At 52.0% G+C, this 26460-nt stretch overlaps 2 protein-coding genes across 2 annotated transcripts in view; one reads left to right on the forward strand and one right to left on the reverse strand.

Annotated features, from left to right (window-relative positions):
* Nucleotides 1-6973: 6973 nt before the first annotated feature.
* CLEC20A (C-type lectin domain containing 20A) lies at nucleotides 6974-7587 on the reverse strand. Its single transcript, XM_021706870.1, is given in 2 exon segments — nucleotides 6974-7434; nucleotides 7437-7587. Coding segments are annotated over 2 exon segments (612 nt in total).
* Nucleotides 7588-24514: 16927 nt separating this feature from the next.
* TEX35 (testis expressed 35) overlaps nucleotides 24515-26460 on the forward strand; it is a 9626-nt gene continuing 7680 nt past the window's right edge. The window contains exons 1-3 of the mRNA XM_021706872.1: nucleotides 24515-24637; nucleotides 25334-25384; nucleotides 25987-26055. Of these exons, the coding sequence (XP_021562547.1) occupies nucleotides 24599-24637; nucleotides 25334-25384; nucleotides 25987-26055 (159 nt within the window). The 5' untranslated portion in view covers nucleotides 24515-24598. The remainder of the gene's footprint in view (nucleotides 24638-25333; nucleotides 25385-25986; nucleotides 26056-26460) is intronic.

Raw genomic sequence — 26460 nt, forward strand, 5'->3', positions numbered from 1 at the left:
GGCCTCCCCCGCTGCGGTCCCCTACCTGCCGCCCCGCCCGCCCTCCTCCACTCCTGTCTGCTTGCTAAATCCTCATCCTTCAACGGAGGGCGAATCACCTCCTCCGGGAAGTCTTCTTGAGGATCACAGGCACTGGGAGCTGCCGGTCTCAGCGTCCCCACCGTGCCGTGACGCCAGCCTTTCCGCAGCTGGGCGTGAGCGCCGTCAGAACAGGCCCTGCCTTGTCCTTGTGTCCTGATCTGTCCGGCGTCCTTTCCTTGTACCTTTGCGTCCTGACCTTTCCTTGTGTTCCCAGAATCTGGACCGGTGGCCATGCCTGGGATAGCATGAGACTCCATCAATATCTTTTAATGAGTGAATTAATTAATGAGGGTTGTCAACCTTAACCAAGTCTCCTGGCTTCTCCATGTCCTCAGAAAAGGCAACAATACCTTTGTGCGACATAGGAATCTGCAAGGAGACCAGGAAAACTGCGATTTTGCCCTCAATTATAGGAATTGGCTTCAGAACTCTTGGGAAGCAAAATGAGGTCATAGCTGGGAAGATGTCTCAGGAATTTAAAATGCTGACAGAATCGGTCACTGTCCTTCCCAGCTGCGACCCCACACCGAGTACCAACAGCCCGTCCCTTGTCTTCTCTCCCCACAGAGGGGCCTGCAGTCAGCCAGGACACTGACAGGCCCCTCTGTGGTGCTGCCCTTTCAGGACTCAGACCCTCAGAGGCCTGGCTGACAGCTCCCCCTCAGGGCAGGGTTCAGCAGCCTTCCCCTGTCCACTGTCTCCCAGCCAGGCCGCTCCATCCCACCCGAGACAGCACGGCCCCTCCTGGGCCACCTGGCCCTGGAGCTGCGGTTCAGTGGCCCCATCCAAGGAGAAGGAAGGGGATGGTGACCCAGCCCTTTCCCCACCCCTGCTGGCCAGCAGGGGAGGGGGGAGGCGCAAGAGGTAGGGAAACCCTCCTCTGCACACTGCCTTTGGCTGCCACCCCACTGGCTCTGCCCTTTTCCAGGCACTCACTGGTCCTTCTGAGAAAGTCCCAGGGGGGCACCCTCTCCACTCCCCTGGGCCCTGAAAACCCCAGGTCCAACCAAGGACTGGCTCCAAGCACCTGTTCTTAGCCTGGGAGTTGTTTCCAAAGGAACCTCTGGGGCAGGAGAAACTTCTGTGAAGGATTCGTGAGCGAGGGGGGGTAGCTCTGCTGACTCCCGGTGTCCAATGGAGGGGTCTGCAAGAAAAGACAGAGGGTCAGAGTGACAGGTGAGTCACAGGCTGTCAGCCTGTGAAAGGTCCCAGTGGGCTCTGGGGACCCAGCCTCCCACTTCAGAAACTCAGGGGGCCCAGCCTCCCACCCACTGCCGCAACTCAGGGGGACAGCGTTCCTGCACATCTGCCATGGGCAAGTCACATCTACCATCTTTGACCCTCATGTCAGCTCCTCGGGGAGGAAAAGTTATTTTACGGATAAGGATCATGATTCTTGGCAAATCCAAACACAAAAAGGAACATCCAAGACCAGGCAAATCCACAGAGCCCGCAGATTCCTGGCTGCCAGGGGTGGGGAGGGGAGAGGAGGGAATGACTGCTGACAAATTATATAGTGGTGACGGCTGCACAACTTTGTGAACACACTAGAAACCACTGAGTTGTACACTTTGAAAGGGTAAATGTTAAGATATGTGAATCATATCTCAATAAAACTGTTACAAAAGAAAGGAAGGGATGGAAAGAAGGAGGGAAGGAAGGGAGGAGGAAGAGCGGAAGGGAGGGAGAAAGAACAGAGAGAGGGAGGGAGGAAAAGAAAGAAAGAGGGAAGGAAGGAGGGATGGAGGGTGAGAAAGAGAGAGGGAGGGAGGGAAGAAAGGAAGGAAGGAAGGAGGGAGGGAGGAAGCAGAAAGGGAAGGAAGGAGGGAGGGAGGGAAGGAAGGGCCAGGCAGAACGAGGCCGTGCTCAGAAGGCATGTCAGACACAAGAGGCGGAACAACCAGGTGCACGGCTGGCTCCTGGGCATGCAGTGACCAGAACAATGACAACACTATAATCTGCTGGGTGCTCACTCTGCGCCAGGGCTTCTGCGAGCTCCTATACATCCTCTCACTCAGCCCTCAGAGCCATCCTATCAGCTGGGCACCATCATTTCGGTAAATGTATTTTCCAGATGACGAAGAGGCTCAGAGATGCTGCCCGCCTGGTTCTTACACGGGGTTAACATCTGTCTGATACTAGTTGCTAGTGTCCCACGACTGGGCGGAGCCCATCCCACTCCTCAAATATCCCCTGGGTTAAAATAATCCAACTTCCTCACAAGATCCTAGTACATGGGGTCTCGGTGCCGGCTCCGGGATTCAGTTCCCTCAGAGTCTGGAAGTGCTTCCCAGGGTCTACCCTCGGTGGCTCATTTCCCATCTCGTTCCACCCTCTGCAGCCAAGGCCAGCACAAGCAGCCTCCCACGCACCGTAGAAGCAGATGAAGGGATGCGGGGAAGAGCAGTTCACCGAGTAAACACGGGGGCCGTAGCTCACGTATCTGCGAAGTCCTGCACACAGGCCCCTCCTGAACTTGGGCACCTTCAGCCACGAGGGGATATTGGCACCCAGGTCGCTGGACCAGTTCAGAGTCTCAGACTTGGCGCTGAGGTAGAGGCCGATCCAGGCTTCAGTATCACTTGTGATGGGTGTCAGGGCCTCCATGCCTGACTCATCGGTCACTGCCTGCAGGTCGGCCAGGTCTGTGTAGAGGCTGCGGCAGTACAGCAGGGCTGAGGACCATGTCATCCGCCGGTCAAACCGCACAAAGGTCCGGCCACCAATCTGGACCTCAGCTGTGGTCAAAGATGGGGAGGTCACAGGCCTGAGGTCCTGGATAGTCCAGCACCCACCGCCCCTGGGAACAGAGTTCTAGTCTGACCCATGCCCTTGTCCCCAGTCCTTGAGTGTTAGGTTTGATCCAAACCACAATTCTGGCCGGGCACTGTGGGTCATGCCTATAATCCCAACATTTTGGGAAGCTGAGGCAGGAGGATCACTTGAGTCTGAAAGTTCGGGACCAGCCTGGGCAATACAGTGAGTCCTCGTCTCTTAAAAAAATTGAAAAAAATAGGTCAGGTGTGGTGGCATGTACCTGTAGTCCCAGCTACTAAGGATGCTGAGGCAGAAGGATCTCCTGAGCCCAGAAGGTCGAGGCTGCAGAGAGCTATGATCATACCACTGCACTGCAGCCTGGGCAACAGAGTGAAACTTCAACTCAAAAAACTTTTTAATACAAAATCCCCCACAATTCTGTAGGCAGAGTAAATAACAGGTTGGGAGAATGAATAAGATAACCTAGCAGCAGCTAAAGGAAACAGTCGGGAAAGCAGGGGTTAAGAACTCTTCTGTAACTTATAGGGCCATATGAGTTTAGTTTTAATTTCTTCATCTGTACAGTAGGGATAATAATAGTGCCTCGGTCAGGATGACATAAAGTACATATATAAATGGCTTAGGACCAAGTGCGGTGGCTTACGTCTATAATGCCAGCACTTTGAGACGCTGAGGCGAGAGGATTGCCTGAGCCTGGGAGTTTGAGACCAGCCTGGGCAACATGGCGAGATCTTGTCTCTACAATAAATAAAAAAGTTAGCCAGGCATGGTGGTATGCGCCTGTAGTCCCAGCATCTTGGGAGGCTGAGGCAGAAGGATCATCTAAACCCAGCAGGTGAGTCTGCGGTAGCCATGAGGGTGCCACTGCTCCAGCCTAGATGACAAAATGAGACTCCAACTCTACCAAAGAAAAAGGCTTAGCCTAGCACACACACACAGAAAGGGCTTAATAAAATACCAGTTACAGTCTGCAGGGAAACTGCGAGGGAGACAGACTAATCCTGGCTCTGAGTCACTCTTGCTTGTGATTTCTAGGGGCTGTGCCTGTCCCTCTGGCTCTCAGGAGGCTCCTGGCCTAGGAACTGAGAAAGGTGTGATGTTCCCGGGCTCACCGTGGCAGGAGGGCCAGGGAGAAGAGGCCAGCCTGGTGAAGGACAGACCTGGTGGACAGAAGGCAGAGGCCCCAGTGGCCCTGCCTCTCTGCAGGACTCAGACCAAAAAGTCCGACTCACACAGCCACTCCCTCTGTCCCCTGTGCAAGGCCAGTTCTGGGCCATTCCCACAGTGAGACAAGCCCAGCCTATCCTGCCCTGTGCAGTGTACAAGCCCACATATGTGTGACTTCCACCAGTGGAAATTTGGAAGGGTGGAAGTGGCTTGGGCTCGACCTGGGTGTTGATCTGGAGGCCTGGATGGAGGAAACGCCCATGTGCAGAGCCAAGTCGCATCCTCAGATTCAAATAGGGCTCTCCTAAGCCCGTTGAGATTTGCCTAGCATTTTCTCCAGTCTATTTCCCTAATGTTTTCCCTATTTAAACTGATTTTTCTAAGTTGCCCTTTATTAAACATCTAGTACGTGCCAGACCTGAGCTGCACATGTGGCCAGCGTCAGCTTTTAAAGCCTTGCATTGTCATCCTGAGAAGTAGATGTCCCTCACTGCACAGATGAGGAAAAGGAGGCCCAGGGAGGTGGTGTCTTGCCCAAACTCACACAGTGGTGAACAACAAGATAGGAGTCAAACGCATTTCGGCCTGCTTCAGAGGCCTATGCCGTTCGCATTTACAATTCTGTTCCATGCAGAAGACCAGCCCCACAGAGCAGATTGAGGCTATTTCCTTCGTCAGAGAATTTCTCTATACCCAGAAGAAAGTTTTGTTTTGGTTTGTTTAATCTGGGGTTGACCAGGGTGGTTTCAAACTCCCGACCTCAAGCAATCCTCCTGCCTCAGCCTCCCAAAGTTCTGGGATTACAGGTGTGAGCCACTGCACCCAGCTTTTTTTTTTTTTTTTTTTTTTAAATACTAAGGCAGTAATATCTAGAGGGGAAATATTTCAGATGAAAATCCTCCTCTCTAATGGATGTGTTTGTTATCTTGATCGTGGTGATGACTTCACAGATGTATACACAACTCTTTAAAGATTTGCAGTTTGTCATTTATCAGTTATCCCTCATAAAAACCAAAAAGCTATTTTAAAACACAGTGATGGTAATTGTTAGGAGCTTAACTTGTTAAGGAACAAGCAGAGGCCCGAGATGTGCTGAAGCATGTTAGTAGACTAATTAAATTAGTTCTCTGTTACTCCAAAGTATGGAAGTAGGCCAAGAAGACAGATTTAAGTTTAATACATTCATTAGAGATGACCAATAATGGAATGAGCTTCCAAATTAGGACGTTATCTAGCAGGGTGATTATATAATTGCAAAAATGTGGAATCAACCTAAATGCCCATCAACTGATTGGTGGATAATGAAAATGTGGTATATATACACTATGGAATACTATCCAGCTATCAAAAAGAATGAAATAATGTCTTTTGTAGCAACTTGGATGGAACTGGAGGACATCATCCTATGTGAACTAACTCAGGAATAGAGAACCAAACACCGCATTTTCTCACTTACAAGTGGGAGCTAAACAAGGACCTGCAGAGACATGCAGAATGGTATCATGGAAACTAGAGATGCAGAAGAGGTGGTGGGACAAAAAAATCACCTGTCGGGTACGATGTGCACAGGTGAGGGTGGTGGGTGCTCTAAGCCCAGACCAAAGGCAATTTGTGTCCCCCAAAGCTATTGAAATAATAATAATCTTTAAAAATGGGATTATGGAATAAAGGAGCCTAGAGTTCAAAAGAAAAAAGAAAATCCCCCTCCCAAGATGGCTGGGCTGTGAAGAGATGCTGCCCGCCCCCATTCGTGGAGGGGCACCAGGCTGCAGGCAAGAGTCCACTCTCTGGTGCCACTCTCTGATGTGGCCCTGAGCAAAAATAATGAGGACATCGATCCTCTCCATGGATTTCAGGCTGGGGGCAGCCGAGCCTGGGATCTCTCCAGACAGCCAGGCAGGGGTAGGGGGACAGCAGGACCTGGAGCAGTGACCCTGCTACCTGATCCAGGTAGATGAGTCCCAGGTGAAATGAGCTGAATTCCCAGGAAGGGGAGAGGGAGCAGGTACGTACCTGGCTTTGGAGAGGTGGTCGGGCTGGGAGGGAGCTCCCAGGAGATGAGGTGCCCAATGTCGGGGTCTGGAAGACAGAAACAGATCACAAGTTATGGGGTGGGGCAGGGCTGCCCAGGGTCCTCTGCAGGCGACAGGCGCTGCCCACTTGATGCCAGGGGGGTCTGCTCGGGGGTAGACAGGCTCTATGTTGATTCGAGAAGCGTACATTGAGCGCCTATTGCAAGCATTTCTACACCCGGGACACATTTCTACACACATTTCTACACCTGGGAAAACAGAAACGAGACAAGCGGAGTCCTTGCTCTTGAGGAGAATGTGGGAAGAAGCCACCTTGTAAAGGCAGAGAAGAGTCGCCTGGGCAGAGCAAGGGCAAAGGTTCTGAGGTGGGAAGGGGCAAAAGGAAGTCAGTGTGGCTGGGAGAGGGGCAGGGAGTGAGGCCTTCTGGGTGTTCACCAGAAGGATGGGGACCAGCTGCCCCATCTGCTTCAGGAAAGTGATCTGAGCTACATTTTCAAAAGCTCACTCAGTAGGGGCCAGGGCAGACCCAGGAGAGGGACAGTGGAGGCGCAGAGCTGGAGAGAGGTGAGTGGGGTCGGGACAGGTCTTGGTGGAGTTCTAAGACCGTGGAAAGAGTGGGGAAAGCCCCATGTGCACAGTCCTTCCTTTGGGGGGGCTCCCTACTCCAGGCACACTCACCACCCCGGGAATCTCTGTACTCCCTTGGGAGCCCAGCATCAAACCTAGGCAGCCACCACGTACATGTCAAGGCCCTGGAAGAGCAGTTGTGGATGTGACATTCTCTATCCTTCTGTGCCCCTCCTTCCCTCTCCCTCTCTGTCTCTCTGTCTCTCTCTCTCCATTTTTCTCTCTGTCTCTCTCTCCCTTCCTCATTCTCTCTCTCTCTCTCCACCCCCCCGCCCTTGCTCTCGCTCTTACTTTTGCTCTTGAAAAGCAACCTTGGAAAGACAGGCCCAGAATATGAGCAGGAACACACCATAGTAGCAGAAGAAGGGCTTCTGGGCCGAGCAGGAGGCAGCCCCCATGCTGGGGATGGAGAGGATGGATGTGTACAGAGTGGCGCAGATGCCCACCCCGAAACTGGGCAGCGGCCAGCTCCACTCCAGGGCCTTGAAGGAGGAGCCACTGGACCACTGCAGGCCGGAAGTGCTTGCGTTGAAGAAGAGGCCCATCCAGGCCTGGGTGCCCGTCAGGAGGAAGTAGAGGGTGGGCAGGGTGGGCAGGTGCAGGTCCGCGAGGTCCGTGTAGTACGCCCGGCAGTGGTGGCGGGCGTCCTGCCAGCTCAGCTCCTCCTCCACACGATGCAGGGTCCTGTCGCTGCTCGCCAGCTGCAGGGCTAGAGCGGGAGGGACCTCCCCCACATGCTGATGGGTGCTCCAGCCTCCTCCCTGCCACTGCACCCCTCACTGCAGGCCCACCCCTTACACCCAGATCTTCCGCCCAGCCTCTGCACAAGCTGCACTCCTGGCCTAGAAAGGCTGGCTGCCTCCACCGGCTCTCTTAATCTCCTAGTCTTCCGATTTCTCATCTCCCCCCTGTCCCTCTGCCCAGCTAGAACCTCAGCTTCTGTCCTATCCTGGGCTGGAGCCCTTCCTAGATGCCCTTCCTAGATGCAGTAATCTTGGTTAGTGCTTGAGAACAACAGGTCACGCCATTAACTCACTGAGGCCTTCCAGCAATTTCCCAAGATATAACTCTGTTTTACAAATAAAGAAACCAAGTCACAGAGAATTAAGTGGCGTGGCCAAGGTCACCCAGTGGGAAGGGGACAGAGCTGGGAGTCAACAACCCTGGGTGGAGTCAGAATGGCTATTATTGGTGGGTGTGGTGGCACACACCTGCAGGCCCAGCTGCTCAGGAAGTTGAGGCAGGAGGATCCCCTGAGCCCAGGAGATCAAGACCGCAGTGAGCCATGATTGTGCCTGGGCACCTGAGTAACACCCCTACTCAAAAAATAAAAATAAAAAAAAGAATGGCTATTATTAATAAGTAAAAAAGCAACAGTTGTTGATGAGATTGCAAAGAAAAAGAAACGCTCATACGCTGTTGATGGGAATGTAAACTGGTTCAGCCCCTGTGGAAAGAAGTTGAAATTTCTAAAGAACTAAAAATAAATTTACCATTTGACCCAGCAATTCCATTACTGGGTTTAAATGATTTAAAGCATAAATCATTCTACCAAAAAGGCATCTGCACTCATATGTCTGTCCAAGCACTATTTATAATAGCAAAGACCTGAACTCAAGCCAGGTGCCCCTCAACAGTGGACGGGATCGTATGTACCATGGAATACTATGCAGCCATGTAAAAGAGGGAAATCCTGTCCTTTGCAGCAACACGGTTGCAGCAGGAGGCCATTATGCTGAGTGAATTAACACAGAAACAGAAAACCAAATACCGCATATACTCACGTATAAGTGGGCGCTAAACACTGGGCACACATGGACACAGGATGGGAGCAAAAGACACTGGGGACGCCTGAATGGTGAGGGAGGGGGTTGGGGACCATGTTCATTATTTGGGGGACGAGTTCAACGAGTGCTCAAACGTCGCCACCACACAATATATCATAACAAGCCTGCACATGTACCCCCTGAATCCGAAAGAAAAATAAACAGCCCTGGGTGGGCTCCTGGCTCCAAGCCCTTCGTCACAGCAGGGCACTCCCTGAACATCGGGGCTCAGAACCAAGGCTGCCTGAGAATCACCTAGGGAGGGGGCTTTCCAAATACACCGATGCCCAGGCCACCCTAGAGCAAGGATCTGAATCTCCGTCACTGGGATCAGCATCAGAATTTTCTTGAAAGCTCTCGGGGAAAGAAAGGTTTTGCTTGTCTGTCTCCCTTGCCTGGTCTAGGCAATTTGGGAGCAAAGAACAAGTCTTATTCATCCTCATATTCCCAGCGCCCAGCTCAGTGCCAGGCACTTCACGAGGGCTCAACATGCTGAAAAGGAGGGAAGGAGCTGATGAGGAAATCACACTGTTCCCAGGAACTCGCCCCAAGCCCCAGGACCTCAGCCTGCCTTCCCTCTCTCCCTGTCTCCCTCCCTCCCTCCTTCCTTCTCTTCTTTCCTCTCTCCCTCCCCTCCCTCCTTTCCTCCCTCCTTCCTTCCTTCTTTCCATCCCTCCCTCCCTTCTCTCTCTATCCCCCCTTCCTTCCTTCCCTCCCTCTCTCCTTCTCTCCCTCTGTCCCCCCCTTCTTCCTTCCTCCTTCTCCCCTTCCTTCCCTCCCTCTTTTCCTCCCTCTCTCTCTCCTTCCTTCCTTCCTTCCTTCCCCCCCTTCCTCTTTCCCTTTCTCCCCTTGGGGACTCCCAGAAAATGTGGGCTGGCCCAGGGCTTCTTTGCTCTGCCAGTCCCGCCTGCCTGTGAACAATATAGGGAGGAATTCAGGGCTTAGTGCCAGGGCCTTGGTGAACTGAGGTCACAGGAGCCAGCCTCAAACCACACGCCCCAGGAGAAGAAAGTAAGCAGAGAACTGGGTGCTACAGCGTGGCAAGAATGTCCACGGCAGGGGAGACAACAGGGATGAGGCCTAAGGAGGCACTTGCCCAAAAAGAACACCCTTTCACACCCACTCGAGTCAAGGATGCTTCCTGTCACTGGGAAAAGCATTCTGTTTAATTTTTTTAATGGCTGGCTGTGGCCCACGATCTAGTGGGTCCCGCCCAGTCATCTCAGGAGCCAGCCACCCCAGCTGTCCCAGGGCCTTCTACACAGTGAGGATGACCCCCAGCATCCCACCCAGCTCCCAGGCCCATAGTGTCACACGGAGACCCCCAGCCGCCCTGCTCTGAGCACACACCAGCCTCTTCAGCCCCTCCAGCAAGCTCCCTGAGTCATTGCCTCCTCACACACAGGTCTTGGCATCCAGCCACACACAGATCCTCTCTGCCCTGGCCCAAGTCACTTCCTCTCTCCCAGCCCACTGGGTCACTTTGCTTATGCCTACTGCGCCCCCCAGTGTCCCCACTCTGCAGCCAGAGGGCCTTTCTAAGACCCTCCCCAGGTACTCCCCCCACAGCCCATGAAGATGAGACCTGGGGCCTGTGCCACCATGCCCTCTGCCCTGCCTGGGCCCTTCCGGGCTGTCTCCTAGCTCTTTGCATGCTGTGTGTGCAGCACCATCTCCCTTCCACAGAGAAACTGCCCACCTGACCTGCGGCTCCCATGCCCCTCCTCAGGCCTCTCCCTCTACACAACCCGAGGGCTTCTTCACAGAATCCGTCTTCCCAGGGAATGTCCTCACTAGCCTATGAGCTCGTGTGAGCTAGTGTGAGCTCAGTCTCTGAGCACTCGTGGGTTAGGGATTAAAAGACGATGGGTGAGAAGGTGCTGCAGGGCAGCAAGATGAGGGCAAGATGTGGGTAACGATAGCCAGGGTACTGTGCCCTGGGTCCACAGCTACGGGAAGGGACAGCTGAGGAGGGACAGGGCAGGAGGCCCAGCCGGGCTGCAGCCAGAGGAGATGGTGCCTGACTGTCCCCACCCCTTCTCTGAGGGTTGAAAACAGTCATTGGAGCCGGGCTCGGTGGCTCAGCCTGTAATCCCGTGCCTTTGGGAGGCTGAGGTGAGTGGATTGCCTGAGCCCGCGGGTTCAAGACCTGCCCGGGCAGCGAGACCTCATCTCTACAATAAATCAAAAAATTAGCTGGGCGTGGTAGCACTCGCCTGTAATTCCGGTTACTTGGAAGGCTGAGGCAGAAGGATCGCCAGAGCCCAGCAGGTCGAGGTTGCGGTGGGTGGGAGTGGCCACTGCACTCCAGTCTGGGTGACAGAGTGAGACTCCAACTCAAAAAAAAAAAAAGAAAAGAGTCATTGGTTTCTGTTTTGTTTCTCACCTGGAAGTCTGGGGCCCACCGGGGAGAAGTGCCTTCCCTCAAGGCCGGTCCCTGGGGCCCTGTGTCCCCTCCCCTCCAGGCCCAGGCCGGCCTTACCTGCAGCACAGAGAGAGAGAAGCAGCACGTCGGGCAGCATGGCTGGTGCCCTCGCCAAAGCTGGCAGAGGCTGTGTCTGAGCTTCCAGCCTTCTCTTCCTTGCTCTTCACGCTCCTACTCTTTGCTTCTCAAACGATGGATTTTACTAAACAAATATTTAGTGCCTATCAGCAACTGTGTATGCTGGGGGTGCAGCCTGAACACAGCAGGCTGTCTGGCGTGGGGTCAGAGAACAGCGCTCCAAAATGAAGGCCTCGGACGCCAACGTTTGTCTCTGACTTCTGCTCTCCTGTCTCTCAGATCCATTCTTCCACAAGGCCAGCCATGGAAACCTCAATCCCCCTTCCCCAAGGTGGGCCGGAGAAACCAGAACCCCTTTCCCCAAAGCCAGCTGTAAAACTTAAAAATACGACTCTTAACTTTCCTTCTGCTTTTCTGGGTAGAAATTGACCATACAAGAAATGACCTAGCCAGGTGTGGTGGCTCATGCCTGTAATCCCAGCACTCTGGGAGGCCAAGGCAGGAGGATTACTTGAGCCCAGGAGTTTGAGACCAGCCTGGGACACAGAGAGAGAGATCTTGTCTCTTCAAAAAAATCAAAAAATTAGCTGGGCATGGTGGTGCACGCTTGTAGTTCCAGCTACTTGGGAGGCTGAGGTGGGAGGACTGCCAGAACCCAAGAGGTTGAGGCTTCCCTGAGCCATGATCATGCCACTTGCACTTCAGCCTGGGCAACAGAGTGAAACTCCAACTCAAAAAAAAAAGAGAGAGAGAAGAAAGAAAAAAAGAAATGACTGGAGTGGGTCCTGCCCCACAGCCAGAAGGAAGGAGCTGCTCAGAGAGGCCAAGTATGATCTAGAGATAGGTATTGCTGCTGGGTTTCCCTACTCAGTCTAGTAATGTTAGATCACACCCTTTTTGTCCAATCCTATTTCTACACGACTGTTCACACTTTGTTGAACTTAAGCATAACAATGGGTAGTTTCCCCTGTATCTCTGGGTCATCGTTCTGAAGGCTCCCGCATATACACGTAACATAAACACGTAGGCCTTTTCTCCCATGAATCTGCCTCTTGCGAGCTGATTGTTCAGAGAAACTTCGGAGGTGCGGAGGTGCGTCTGCAACTCAGGAGGAAGGCAACATGGATCCGGAATTAATGAGCAGAGAGGGAGGAAGGACTGTCCTTGAAGTCCGCAGGTGGGGAGGGAGTCGAGCAGCTGAGGGCAGGGCGGGCCAGGGCCCTGAAGTCCCAAGGGCCAGAGGAGCAAGGGATAGAGTGGAGGGGGAGGTGGGAAGGGGGAGGATGGGGGGGCTTTGCTAGAAGTGGCAGGGCAGCAATTCAAGCTCAGGACCCTGGGAAGCATGATGTGGGGAGGTGACGTCCCCCAACAAGTCCTGTTCCATGATGCTAGAGGGCACACAACCGGCCCCCGCCCAATCTAGGCTCTGGTTCTGATTAAGCACCCAGACTGGAGACCAGGGCACTTTCTCTGGGGAACCAACAACAGCTCACTTTTGTTCTCTCTTTTTCTCTCTCTCTCTCTCAACATCCAACATCCTGTTTATGCCCAGAGCCCTAGCTCCTTCCCTGAGGGCCAAGCTTTTGGAAGCACAGCTTGGAAGACTCTCTTTTTTCCTGCCCTCTGCCCCTCACACCCCTCCCTGAGGGAAGGGCGAACAGTCCCTCAGACTGAAAGCGCAACAGGGGTAGAGAGAACAGATTGCTAACGCTTCCACAGTGGTGTCCTGCCAGTGTCATCGCGTGCAGCCATGGCCTCAGATGCCTCCTCCAGTGGCAGAGCCCGCTTGTGCCAGGGCCTCTCAGGACAGAAGACAGCCTGACGACCCTGGCCTGGAAAGCACCACCCCCTGCCAGAGAAACCCAGAGAGGAGCGCAGCAGTCAGGGCCTCTGAGAGGCGGTGGCCCCACCTAGGGGCAGGCACAGCCGCATCTCCCCAGGGGCAGCACTTGCCGCTCCAGGCTGAAATTCCATCTGCATCTCTCTTCTTGACTGTGTGCTCTTTAAAAATAATGTTTTTTAACTTTTTTATTTTTTGCAGAGACGGGGTCTCACTGGGTTGTCTGGGCTGGTCTTGGATTCCTGGGCTCAAACAATCCTCCCACCCCAGCCTCCAAAAGTGCTGGGCTTACAGGCACGAGCCACCGTGCCGGGCCCTGACTGTGCTCCTTGAAAGAAGGGACTGTGCCAGAGTCACAAAGCACTGCCCCCATTGCAAGTACAGCAATGGGGAAGTGGTGGTAGCACGGTTGTTCCAAGTAGTCTTTGCTATATTATTATTCTCTTTGGATACCAGTTCCTCCTGGTCCTTGGAGACCTTGAATACATGAATGAAAGAGATGCCCCAGACATGACACAGAGGCTGAAGATAGGTAGAGGGGGAACAGCCCTGCCTCCCCAGGACCAGCGTTTTGTTGTCGTTGTGCCCAGAAATCCAAGCAAGGGTCAAAGGAACAAAGAGTGTCTTAATTGACCCAGAAACAAACACTTGATTTGCATGACTGCGGGGAGCCCAGGGGCTTCAGAGACACTCCCCACACTGTCTTGCTCATCCCCCAAGGCAGGACTGAGGCTTCACCCAACCCCAACAACCCTTACCTAAGGTAGGACCTTCGTCTTCCCATGCCAACACCTTTCCCCAGCTCAGCTGGATCTGCCTTTCCTGAAGAGAGGCTGGTTCCATGCTTGCTCTGTTCTGTGCCCTCTGTGTTCCTGACACCAGGTGGCCCGTGGCCAGCATGCCCTGCCAGTCATCCAGGCAGGCACAGCAGAAGGAGCCTGGGATCGACTCAGTGATTCTGAGCCTTGATTCCTCATCTGCAAGATGAGGGTAATGATAGCCATTTACAATGGCCTGTAATCCCAGCACTGTGGGAGGCTGAGGCCAGAGGAAGGCTTGAGACCAGGAGTTTGAGACCAGGCTGGGCAACATAGCAAGATCTCATCTCTACAAAATAAATAAATAAAAATTAGCTGAATGTGGTAGCTTACACCTGTAGTCCCAATTACTCAGGAGGCTGAGACAGGGGGATCCCTTGAGCCCAGAAGTTCGAGGCTGCGGTGAGCTATGATCACACCACTGCACTCCAGTCTGGGCAACAGAGTGAGACAGTGTCTCTAAAAAGCAAAATGAAACAATGGCCTTCAATGAAATAATCTTTATTGTGAATATGATGCACTTCACAAACTCCAGTGTGTGAGAAACTTGGCCTATCTGTATGTTCTCTAAGTCAGCTCAAATGTTTTCAGCTTTACACACAATAAAACGCACCTGCTAGTACACAGTTTGCTCAGTTTTGCAAAATGTACACACCAGTATGACTGCACCTCCGTCAGGTTACAGAACATCACTCACGCCCAGGAAGTCTCTCCTGCCCAGCCCAGGCAGTCCCTGCCTCACCCAGCTTCAGGCCACCTCTGGTCTGCTTTCTGCTACTACAGATGCGCTTTCTAGGATTTCACTGGAATGTTCTTGCCCTCATTCTTGCCCTCAGCACAACACCTGCGAGTTTCACCACGCTGCTGCATGTAGTGGTAGTCCACTCCTGTTCATTGCTGAGTCATGCACCATTGCATGGAAATACTAGGATTTGTGTATTCCTTTTCCTGCTGGTGGATTGTTTCCGGTTTGGGGCCATTATGCAGAGTGGCTGTGAGCCTTTATGAGCATGTGTGGACATATGTTCTTGTTCCCTGGGTGAGTGCCGAGGGGTGGAACTGTACTGAGATGCATGATCCCCAGGACTCCTGCTCTGTTTCCCCCGATCCACTGCCTCATTTGAGCACAGTTCGTCTCCACCCCAGTGAGGCACAGGCTGCCTGATTTCAGGGCTGCTGAGCTGCGGGTGTGTGTGGAGAGCAGCAGGAAGAAGAAAGGTCAGGTCAGCAGAAGGACGCACAGGACGCCAGGCCTGTGTGCTTTGTGTGGGCTTTCGGGGCTTCTGTTTTTCCAGTTCTCTGAGCACTGAGATCTGAGGGAAATGCACATACAAAACCCAAGGGTCGCGAGGTTTGTGAACACTCTACTTCTTCCTGAGGCAGGGACACATGAGGCCTCTAAGATCAGGAACACGTCACCTGCCCAGACTCTGAGGTGATGAAATGTCAGTCTGACACCTGAAAGCTCAGAGAACACCTTCCTGTTCAACAGTTCCAGAGAATGCATCGAGTTGAGTCCAGTCCAAACTGTGTAGACAGTGGCAAGGCCAGGGAAAGGTGCTCTTGGACATTGGAGGCCGATGTCTGCCAGGACAGGCTGGGCACCCTCTCTGCTGAAGGAAGACCCACTCGGTGGGACAGGAACATGCCACCAACCTCACAGCCCAGTGTAGACAGGTGTCTCTGCTGGTGAGTCTAGGAGTGTGCCATCTTCAAAGGCCCAGGAGGGTGCTGCCCTGGGAAAGCCTGGCATCCGGGGTGTGGGGTGGCCCTGCCTAGCTTTTGCACTAGGTTTAGAGACAACCCTGGGTCTAGAGGGACCAGGGTACTGGGAAGCTCATGAGGCCAGGCATGCTGTCCAGGCCAGTATGGCAGAGACCCAACCACAAGAACTGGGCTGCGCCCCTCCTCTGGTTCTAGCTCCTGGCTTACCTCCAGCACTGCATTCACCAAACTGTGCTAAAATGGTCCGTGATGCCTCTGTGAACCCCATCGATAGCAGCTATCTTTGTGGCCCTGGTGCCTCTCAAAGTGCCTGGCACATAGTAAATGCTCAGTAAACACTGAGAGCACACAGGAGTCAGTGCTGAGTCACCTGCATGTTGAACTAGAATGCCTTGCTGAGAAACAGCCTGGCCCAGAGCTGGTCAGTGAGCTTAGGGCTGAGACCCAGGCAGTCTTGGGATCCATAGTTCTCTGTATGGGTCTGTGATCATCATGGTTTTGAGTGGGGTGGGGACACTAGGCAGGTATCACGGGGGGTTAATCAATAATTAGATAAAAATTACCAATTGTGTTTAGGGGATCCAGGAAATGGATGTGGCTTGTGCCAGTGTCTGATTCAACCCAACCTATCTTTCCCTAGGGGGCAATTTTCACACGAATGTTGCCACCCAGAGGAGCCAAGTCACTTAAGCCCCTTACTCAGCTTCAAGTAGGAGCCAGGGCCCCAGAGGGTTCTTCTCAAAGTATTGGTCTGTCACATGATCCAGGAACATCTCAGAGACACATGGTGGGAGAAGCCAGAAGATGAAGGAAGAAGGCAGGGTGGGACTGGCGTTCAGTCTCCTGTTGGCTCTTCTCATGAGAACAGGGAAGCAGGGCTGCTGTGGACGGCCACCCTGGGTGAACACACAAGGTAAGGAGATGAGGCCCTTGGTAGGTGTCTTGTCTTTTTTTCCTTCTTTTCTTTCTGTCTTCCTCTTGCTCCTCCCCCTCTTCTTCTTCTTTTTCTTCTGGCAGAGACAGGGGTCTCACTATTTTGTCCAGGCTTATCTTGGACTCCTGGCCTCAAGCTATCCAATGCTGGGACTCCAGGTGTGAGCCACTATGCCTGTGCATCCTAGGTGTCTTGATACAATAGAGCACCTGTCTGATATTTGGCTACAGAAAACCAGTCAAGCAAAAGCACTTGTAAAAGAATTGAAGAACTTACATAGAAAGACGTCAGACCTCCTTTTTCTCATGGCCACTAGTTAAAACGACCAACCCTGAGAATCCATCAGATGTCACCAAACAGACATCTTTGGCATCTCCACAGGAAATGTCTTCATACATCACCATCCAGGTGTTACTACTACTCACGTGGGGGTTCCCAAAGACCTACAATTGCCAGGAATGTGTGGCCAACTCCCTTGGTTAGGTTCTTAGTTGCAAAGATAATCTACGCAAAACTGGTTTAATTATTGGAAAAATACTGAGCACAGTAACTCACGCCTGTAATCCCAGCCCTTTAGGAGGCTGAGACAGGAGAATTGCTTGAGCCCAGGAGTTTGATACCAGCCCGGGCAGCATAGTGAGACCTTGTCTCTACAAAAAATTTAAAAAACTAGCTGGGTATGGTGGTGCGTGCCTGTAGTCCCAGCTACTTGGGAGGCTGGGGTGGGAGGATTCCCTTAGTTCAGGAGGTTGAGGCCATGGTGAGCCATGAGTATGCCACTGCACTCCAGTTTGAGCAGAAGAGTAAGATCCTGACTCAAAAAAAAAAAATGTTGGAGGGCTAGAATGAGACTGGACCCTGAGCTTCCAGTGACAATGTTCAGAGCCACACCTGGCAGTGGCTGACTCAGATTCCACTACCTCAAGATCTGGTGCTCCTGCCCTGTTCACACCAGTCAAGGGGGAGCCCTCCCAGAGTTAGAGCTAAAACACACACACACACACACACACACACACACATTTATGTCAAGCAGATAAAAGTGGATCCGGATGTATGTCTAGCTTTGTTAAGCCGAAACTAAATTGGAGCAGCCAGATATTTTGGCGTTAAATGAAAAGGAACACGGAAACCACCGAATCCAAGTTCCAGAAGCCCAGACAGCTTGTCGATGAGTGCCCTCCCAATGCTCTTTGCCAACAAAAGACAACAACCACATCCCCGCACAGAGCTCTACAGTGTGATGAGGATAGCGCAGCTCTGGGAAACCACTGCATTCCCAGTCTCTAGATGCACCCAGATCCCCACCCACGGCCCGGTCACTGTGAGGGTCTCCAGGCAGCCCCGCCTGGACTAGAATCTGCCCCTTCCCTCCTCTCTTCTCCCAGGCCGTCTCCTCAAAGGCCCTCAGAACCTGTCTTCCACTCCTCTGCTTGGAGACCCACGTAAACAGCTTTCACCAGCACATTCTGCATGACTCTTGGCTCTGCCAGCACCCTTGCCTTTACTGCCACCCATGATTCTAGGAAAGAGATGCTCAGTCCTCAGCCCAGGCCCCTGGCCCCGACCAAGAGAAGAGTCATACCTCCAGGCCAGCGTTTACATGGAGTCAGCTCTGAAGTGCTAAGGCTCCCAGGGGTGGAACGTTCAAGAGGTAAACAGGATGGGGAAAGTTAAGAGCCAGGCTAACCCCATTCAAGATGAAGCAGCAGCCAGGACCTCCAGGTTCCAAAACACTTTGGTTCAACGTGCGTTATCATCCATGTCTAGTGGGTGGGGCCCAGCAATAGGCCTCTCCAGGCCGGGGTCAAGTTAAGGCAACTTCATGGGGTTAGACACAAGGTTCTGAAGTAGGCATGGATTCTCAGACAAGAAGACAGCAGCAGGGCCCAATCCCAGGGAGAAGCTGGCAATGCTGAGCACCTGGGTCGGGCCCAGTGCTATTCACAAGGCTTAGGGCAGCAAGAAAAACTTCAGACCAGATCCACACTCTGCTGCCTGCTGCAGGGTGGAGTGGGCCTGTGGTGGGGAGAGAGGTTTGCTGAGCCTTCTGCAGACTGGGACAGGGATAGACTTGGACAGGGATAGACTGGGACTATTGCACTATAAAGTCCTGGACAAACAGGATCATTATTATAATCTTTGCCTCAACATTCCAGCTTACTGGACATTCAGGTGACAAAGAGTTGAGTCACTTTCTGTCTCTCATTTTTAAAAACAATTTTTTAAAAAAAATGAGATGGGGATCTCACTATATTGCTCAGGCTGCTTTCGAACTCCTGGCCTCAAGTGATCCTCCTGCTCAGCCTCCCAAGTAGCTGGGACTACAGGTGTGTGCTACCATACCTGGCTACTGGTTTCTCTTTTGGGCCTTGTAAGCTCCCTCCTTTTTACACTAAACACAGAAGAACCTTAAATCAAGTTTTCTCACGAGGAGTTTATTAAAGTAAAATAAGGTGAAAAGCATTAGGAAAGCATGGTGGAGACTGGCTATCTGCTCCTCAAGCCGGTTTCCTCTTATTCTTGGGAGAAACTTGGTCACAATTTCCAGCCTCCTTTGTGGTTGGGCACGGCCTTGTGGCTGGGCCCTAGCCAAGGAACGTGAGTGGGAGTGAGGAGGGCTGTTCCCAGGACCACCAAGAAGGCTTCCCTGTCCTTGTGTCTCCATGGAAACAGTCCCCGAAGGCCAGTCCCCAGAGGCTGTTGTGCCATTCTGCTTTGTTGTTTCAGTGACAGAGGGGAGTCTGGAGATGTAAGAAATGGAAAGGGGGCTGTTAGGGTCTGGGATAGCGACCATACGTCAGCAGGGAAGCTGACGTGAAATTCCACCCAGAGAGGGCAAAGGGATGCCCGCTAAGGAGGAAGCCCAGGAGCCATATTTGGCAGGAGCGGGGAGCGCCTCTGATTATTGGTGGCAATGGCTTTATCTCCCACAGCAGCTGCTCTGTGATGGTTGTTGTAGGAACAGGAATGGACTCCCCTGGGCCCTGGGAGGACCTGGCAGGAGTGTCCCTGTCATGGTGAACGTGCAAGAGAGAAAAGCCAGCAGCCTTCACACAATACAGTTGCTCTGACTTTCCATTTATCTTTTTAAAAATTTTTTTATTTTAAAGATGTGGGGTACAATTCAGGGTTAGGTATACAATTGTTTATTATGCAGGTACCCTTGTTGATGAGGTGTGCCCCCTTCCCCGGCACTTTCCTCCCTCCCCTGGCAGTTTCTCCCATTGCCAATCCCCTTCATACAGTATATGATAATTGTTCCAGGTCTGCTTATGAGTGAGAACATGTGATACTCAGTTCTTTGTTTCTGTGATAGATCACTCAGTATTACAGGTTCTAACTCTGTCCAAGTTGCTGTGAAGTTCATAATTTTGACCTTTTTTATGGTGGTGTAATATTCCTTCATGTATATGTACCACATTTCCTTTTATCTAGTCCTCTTTCGATGGGCAGCACGGTTGGTTCCATGTTTTTGCTATTGTGAATAATGCTGCAGTAAACATGCATGTACAGGTATCTTTTCCATAGAGTGATTTGAGTTCCTCCAAGTATATTGCCAGTAGGGGGATTGCAGGGTCATATGGAAGGTCGATTTTTTAAATGCTCATCCTCACTAGTCATCAAAGAAATGCAAATTAAAACCACACTGAGATACCACCTAACTCCAGTCAGGATGGCCATCATCAATAACTTAAAAAACAACAGATGCTGGAGAGGATGTGGTGAAAAGGGTACACTTCTATACTGTTGGTGGGAGTGTAAACTAGTACAGCCTCTGTGGAAAACAGTGTGGTGATTCCTTAAAGTACAGTCTTTGGCTGTACTGAAATAGCTGGAAATTTACAAATAACTGGAGCCAGGTCAGCCTGGCTCTTGACTTGTCCCACCTGTTCATAATGTTATATTTTGTTTCTGAAATAGAGGAACCAGAAGTTCTTATGATATAAACTGCATTAAGTTTTCCAAAGAAAAAATATCGTAGGGCTGGGCAAAATGGCTCATGCCTGTAATCCCAGCGCTTTTTGGAAGGCTGAGGTGGAAGGATCACTTGAGACCTGGAGTTCCAGACCAGCCTGGGGAACATAGCGAGGGCCCAGCTCTACAAAAAAACAAATATTAAAAAAATTATCTGGGTATGGTGTTGCACGCCTGTAGTCCTAGCTACCTGAGAGGCTGAGGTGGGAGGATCGCTTAAGAACAGGAGTTTGAGGCTAGGGTGAGCTGTAATCAAACCACTGTACTCCATCCAGCCTGGGCCACAGAACAAGATTCTGTCTCTAAATATATATAGTTGAATCATGATTCTAGCCAAATTCTGATACACTGCTTACAGAAAGGATCAGAAATTGCATAGTAATCAATTGTGTCCATGATAAAAAATTGTTCCCTGCACAGAGTAGAACTTTCTAAGGAGGCTATAACTCAGCGAAGTAGGACAACACAGTAATCAATCATATGAAATCTCTAAAAATTATGTCAGCCAGGCTTGGTGGCTCAGCCTGTAATCCCACGCCTTTGGGAGGCTGAGGTGAGTGGATTGCCTGAGCCTGCAGGTTGAGACCCTCCTGGGCATCTTGGCGAGACCTCATCTCTACAATAAATCAAAAAATCATCCGGGCACGGTAGTGCATGCCTGTAGTTCCAGCTACTTGGAAGGCTGAGGCGGAAGGATCGCTGGAGCCTAGCAGGTTGAGGCTGCGGTGGCAGGGAGTGGCCACTGCACACCAGTCTGGGCGACAGAGTGAGACTCCGACTCAAAAAAAAAACAAACCAAAAAACTTATGTCAGAGGTTGTCTTACAGCTGGAAACCAGCCTAGAGAAACCCATTTTCCTGAGGCAGCTGCCCAGATGCTGCAGCCTGTCGGGATGTAAGCTGCCAGGGTGTCATCATAGCGACTTGTCTTGGTCACAGGTGCTGAACCACGTCTGTTGGTGTTTGACTGGAGACCGCAGCCGTTGGGGTTCTGGGCACCTTTAGAAAACATTCTACCCCAATCAAAGGACTTTAGAACAAGGGCCCACCAGCAGTCAGATAAGCCCCTAGGCACATACGACATCCTGTTCACATTCTCTGGGACTCCATGAGGGTGGTGGCTGAGCCTAGGCCTCATTGTGGGACAAATTACAAGAGGCCAAACTCAGAGGCTTACAGCCATTTAAAAATTCCCTCTCATCCCGCCCCTCACAGCCTCCCCACACTAGATTGTCATCATGAAACTGAAAAAAACTCCAAAAACACAAACAAAATAAACAGGACCCTTGTAAAGAAAATGAAATCCAAATGACGTCAACTTGGAGAAAAAGGACACACACCATCTTCTTTCGGTCTGTTGTGAACAATCCTTTTCCCTGAACTCTGATGGAACACCAGTGGGCTTCATACTCCTTGCACTGGTACGAACAGATTTTGCTGTGAAGGAGGATTAGGAACAGTGTCTCTGACATTCTTCAGGTGAGAACATCCGATGGCTTCCACAGAGCAAAGTTATGTCCCAGCAGTAGCTGACATTGCAACATGGCTTCAACCTCATGCCTGGTGCAAGTTTCAAGATCTTATTAAAGAAGAAAAGAAAGTGAGGCTCATGGGATGAGTCAGTTCACCATACGGATTTCCTCAGCCTTTCCAGAACGTGCTGATAACTGCAAGGATGGGCAGCATTTGAGAACAGGAACAGTTAGCACTGAGAAAGCAGGCACATGTTGTGGGTTGTAGTTACATTTCTGCCCAAATGATAATACCATATCATTATATTATGTATTAAATATAATATATTAAATCATATATATATAATTTTTTCCTTTATACAGAAGTCTCCCTTTGAGGCTGTGATTCTTTTTTTAGACCCACTTTCCTAATATATAGGCCTAATGGATAGCCCTAATATATAGCCCAGATTCTACAGCTCCTGTGCCATGCTTGGCTAGAAGGCGGCTCATTTCACAGCTGTTCAGCTAAGCAAAGGAAACTCAGCTGCAGGTCCATGTAGCTCTCAAGCCAGCACACAAGGAAGGAGAGGGGGCCATTTTCAGGGGGCTGACAAGTGTTGAGACAGGGTCAGTTGTCTTCACTGTGGTTCCTTTAACCCTGCCAAAGTTCTTGGGAACCCTGCGGAGAAAGGGCCCTCCTACCGTGTGGCCAGCGTATCTGGGCAGACTGAGCTAAGTGGTCCAAGGCACCTCAAGTTCCAGCCCCTCATTTGCAAGTGGGGAACGTGAGGCTGGGGGAGCTTGCCACCCCTGCCCCCTCTCCTCTCCAGCTGAACAGTGACAGGCATATTCTCCTTTGGCTGTGATGGAGTAAGATCCACAGCTGTTGCCAGCTTGGGGTCTGGGGTGTCACCACCCAGGAAATGCATATGAGGGAAGACCCCCAAAAAGCTGGTATTAATTTTTGGAGAGCAGACCCCTTGTAGTACAGTTTTCCCCTCTAGGTAAGTGTTCTAGGAACTCATCAGCATTAGTGTACTGGCTAGCGTTGTGAGAGGCTGCGTTCAGCTTCGGTAAATTTTTTTGGAGAGTCTTTCAACATGTTTGCCCATTTCATGATGGGTGATTTATGAGGGCACCTGCCCACACCACAATGAGTGTTTGACCAAGAGAGTATAACCCCTAGGCCCCACCCTACCTGTTCACCTGATCTCACCTGAGTGAACTTTTTTTGTTTCCCCAGATGAAAAAAGTCCTCAAAAGACAACATTTTGCCTGTGTGGAAGAGGTGAAACAAAAACGGCAGAAGCACCTACAGGCATCAAAGTCGACACGTTTAAAAACTGTCTTGAGCAGTGGGAAAGGCATCTTGACAGGTAAATTGCATCCAATGGAGAGTACTTGGAAGGTGACTGAAGTTTAAACATGTAAGAATACACAATTTTTTATAAATGCATTTTGGTTTGGGAGGCCTCCCCTTAAGTGACGCCAGAGGCAGTTCTGGGGCTCCAGCCTCCGGGCAGGACAGGCCCGAGTGGGTGTGTGAACCAGGACAGAGCCTGTGCCGATGCTGCCGGCTGGGGGCAATCCATGTCAGTGCCTGCACTCCCGTGGCGTCTCTTCGCACCACATCCAGGCCGGCGTTTTCTGTGGCACCTGATAGTTGAAATGAGGGGGAAGCCGGGCTCGGTGGCTCAGCCTGTAATCCCGCACCTTTGGGAGGCTGAAGTGAGTGGATTGCCTGAGCCCGCGGGTTCGAGACCCGCCTGGGCAGTGAGACCTCATCTCTACAATAAATTAAAAAAAAATCAGCCGGGCGTGGTAGCACGGGCCTGTAATTCTGGCTACTCGGAAGGCTGAGGCGGAAGGATCACCAGAGCCCAGCAGGTCGAGGCTGCGGTGGCCGGAAGTGGCCACTACACTCCAGTCTGAGGGACCGAGTGAGACTCCAACTCCAAAAAAAAAGAAAAAAGAAATGAGGGGGAAGAAGGAAGTAGACGCTCAATAGTGAAAGGAAAAGAGAAATCTGGCTCACCAGCCCGGATTCCAAGGGATTTGGGGTCCCATGAGACACCACATTCCTCTGACTCCACTTTAAGCACACACGACGGCCGCCCTCAGAATGGCCTTTCTTTAGTGTTCTTTTTTTGTTCCCCCCCAAAGGCTTCCCACCTTTAGCACTGTCCACATACTGCTTCTGGCCCTAAGTCTCTTCATGGATGACAGAACCAGAAGAGCCTGGGGGGAGAAGGGCTCAGGGGAGCATGGAGCCAGAGATATCAGAAATCCCACTGAAGTCCCCAAACAGTGCAGGAAACCCTGGGCCGGCTCAAGAGAGACTTCAGAGCATCCCACCCCAAGGGGCTCCTGGCTCAAGGGGGTCCGTTTGTATCAGGGGCACACAGCAGATGCTGTGGAGTGTGGTCCAGAGGAGAAGCTCGCCATCCATGTCAGGTACTCCCCTAGTCCATCAGTCAGTCCTGCTATGGAAGGAGCAATTGCTTCTGCTGACATGAACCTTGTGCTTTGGACACAATGCACTATGATCCTCCCCATGTGGACTTTCCAGAACGTTCTCTGTGGCAGAAGGGACGTATGGTGGCTCTGGAACCTGGCCTGAGCCCCTTGTCTCAGGGGCTGAGACAACCCGGGCCTTAAGCTGCAGTGACACTGGACCAGCAGGTGGGTCCTGGGCATTGTGACCTCAGCTGTTCCGCACACAAAGAGGTGGTCATCCTGCCCTCACCTTAGCCTGGAAATTGCATAAGACAGTGGCCTGGTCCCGGGGTCTGTTGTGGGGAGGCTGGGAAGTAGAAGAACGCTCTGGCCTCCTCCAGCATGTCGGCCAAGAGGGCAGAGCTGAAGACAACAGACCTGGTAAAGAGAAACAGGGCTGCCCTGAGCACCTACTGATGGGATGAGGGTGAGAAGCAGGTGGGAAACAGAGAACGCTTCGATGAATCTCCGCCTTTTCTCTCTCTGTTCTGAGCATAATATGCCTCTCATTCTGGACGGGGTGTGGGATTAAGCTCTGGCACTGGGGTGTGAAGGAACAGAGCCTCTGCTAACTCTCTCTGGGGATAAGGAGTGCTGCAATCCCCCCTCCTCCACCCACGATCTTGTGCAGTTCCATGACCCAGGCCAGGCCTGCCATCGAAGGCTCGAAATGACCTCGTTAGATCAATGGAATCATCACCTCCATTTACAGATGGGGCCATGGAGGCCAAGAGAGACAAGCTAGCGTGCCCATGTTGATGGAGCTGGTGAAGAGGACGGTTGAGATTAGAACCCGAGTCTATCTGCCCCCAAAGCCCAGGCCCCTGAGACAATAATCACTTGCAGTTGAAGTGCCTTCCCCATGCAGGCCCCGCCGGGGGAGTGACTGCCCACTAATCAGCAGGCCGATGCTCAGAAGAAGAGGATGCCGTGCCAAGATCTGAGCCATCAGGAATCAGACTGGGTGCTGGGGGCCTGTGAGCCTGAGCTCAGTGTAGCTGGGTAGGCCGGGAGGGATGGGGGTTCATCCTCCCATCTTGATGCCTGAAGCTGAACCCCTGCCTCCTCTCTCTGCAGAGCAAGAACTACAAGGAAGTCTGCCTAGAATTGAAGCCAGAGCCGACCAAAGTAAGAAGCTTTTTTGAGGCCATGCCGGCAGCCAGGCCTGAGATCCGTGGGGAAGTGACTTGGAGTCAGGGATCATTCGCCGTTCCTGGTGGCCAAGGCCTGTCCCAGGTGCTGGAGGACACGCTGAGAGAGACACTTCACTCTCATAGAACCTCATGCCAGTAATGTCAGACAGATGCACAAGGAGCAGTTCGGCCCTGTTACCTGCTCTGTGGGGAATTAAAATGAATGGGGGGTGGCTGTAGAGAGGGTGGGTGGAAAAGGCTTGCATTTGAGCTGGGAGTGGAAGGACGGGATGCCGGCCTCGTAGGGACTGAGCCCTTTCAGGGCAGAGAGGCAGAATGTACTGAGCCCCAGGGTGGGAAGGACCTTGGCTGCTCAAGGGACAGAAAGAGTCGGGTTTGGTGGGCCAGGAGGGGACTGGACAAGATGAGCTCAGAGAGGGAGGAGGATGGAGGGACGTTCTGCACAGGCAGGGCCACCAGTTTTCCCTTCCTCCCTGGCCCAAGGGCAGAACAGAAACTCGGGGTTACCTCTCCTGCCTCTGTAATTCCACCACCATCCTCCATTTCCGTGTTCTGTGTTTCTGTTTCAACTAACAGATATATGAATGCAAAGGATTTCAACAAGAAAGGTCTTCTTCCAAAACAAGGGGGACGCAGGAGCTCAAGGTCAGTGCATAAACCTAGCAGCACCTCTATATTCCGAACCATCTCAGCATAGATTTCCCCAAATCTGCGGTGTGTATCCCCTCAAGTCAAGAGCATTCTCTCACACAGCCACAGTACAATGATCCCAGGTAGGAAATTGATGAAGAGACAGGACTCATCTGTAGCCCTTATTCTTTTTTTTTTTTTTTTGAGTTGGAGTCTCACTCTGTCGCCCAGACTGGAGTGCAGTGGCCGCTCCCGGCCACCGCAGCCTTGACCTGCTGGGCTCCGGCGATCCTTCCGCCTCAGCCTTCCAAGTAGCTGGAATTACAGGCACACGCTACCACACCCGGCTGATTTTTTGATTGATTGTAGAGATGAAGTCTCGCCTGCCCAGGCGGGTCTCGAACCCGCGGGCTCAGGCAA

The sequence above is a fragment of the Carlito syrichta genome, unplaced genomic scaffold, assembly GCF_000164805.1.
Source record: "Carlito syrichta isolate Samal-C Ts95f unplaced genomic scaffold, Tarsius_syrichta-2.0.1 Scaffold316187, whole genome shotgun sequence".
Taxonomy (NCBI): domain Eukaryota; kingdom Metazoa; phylum Chordata; class Mammalia; order Primates; family Tarsiidae; genus Carlito; species Carlito syrichta.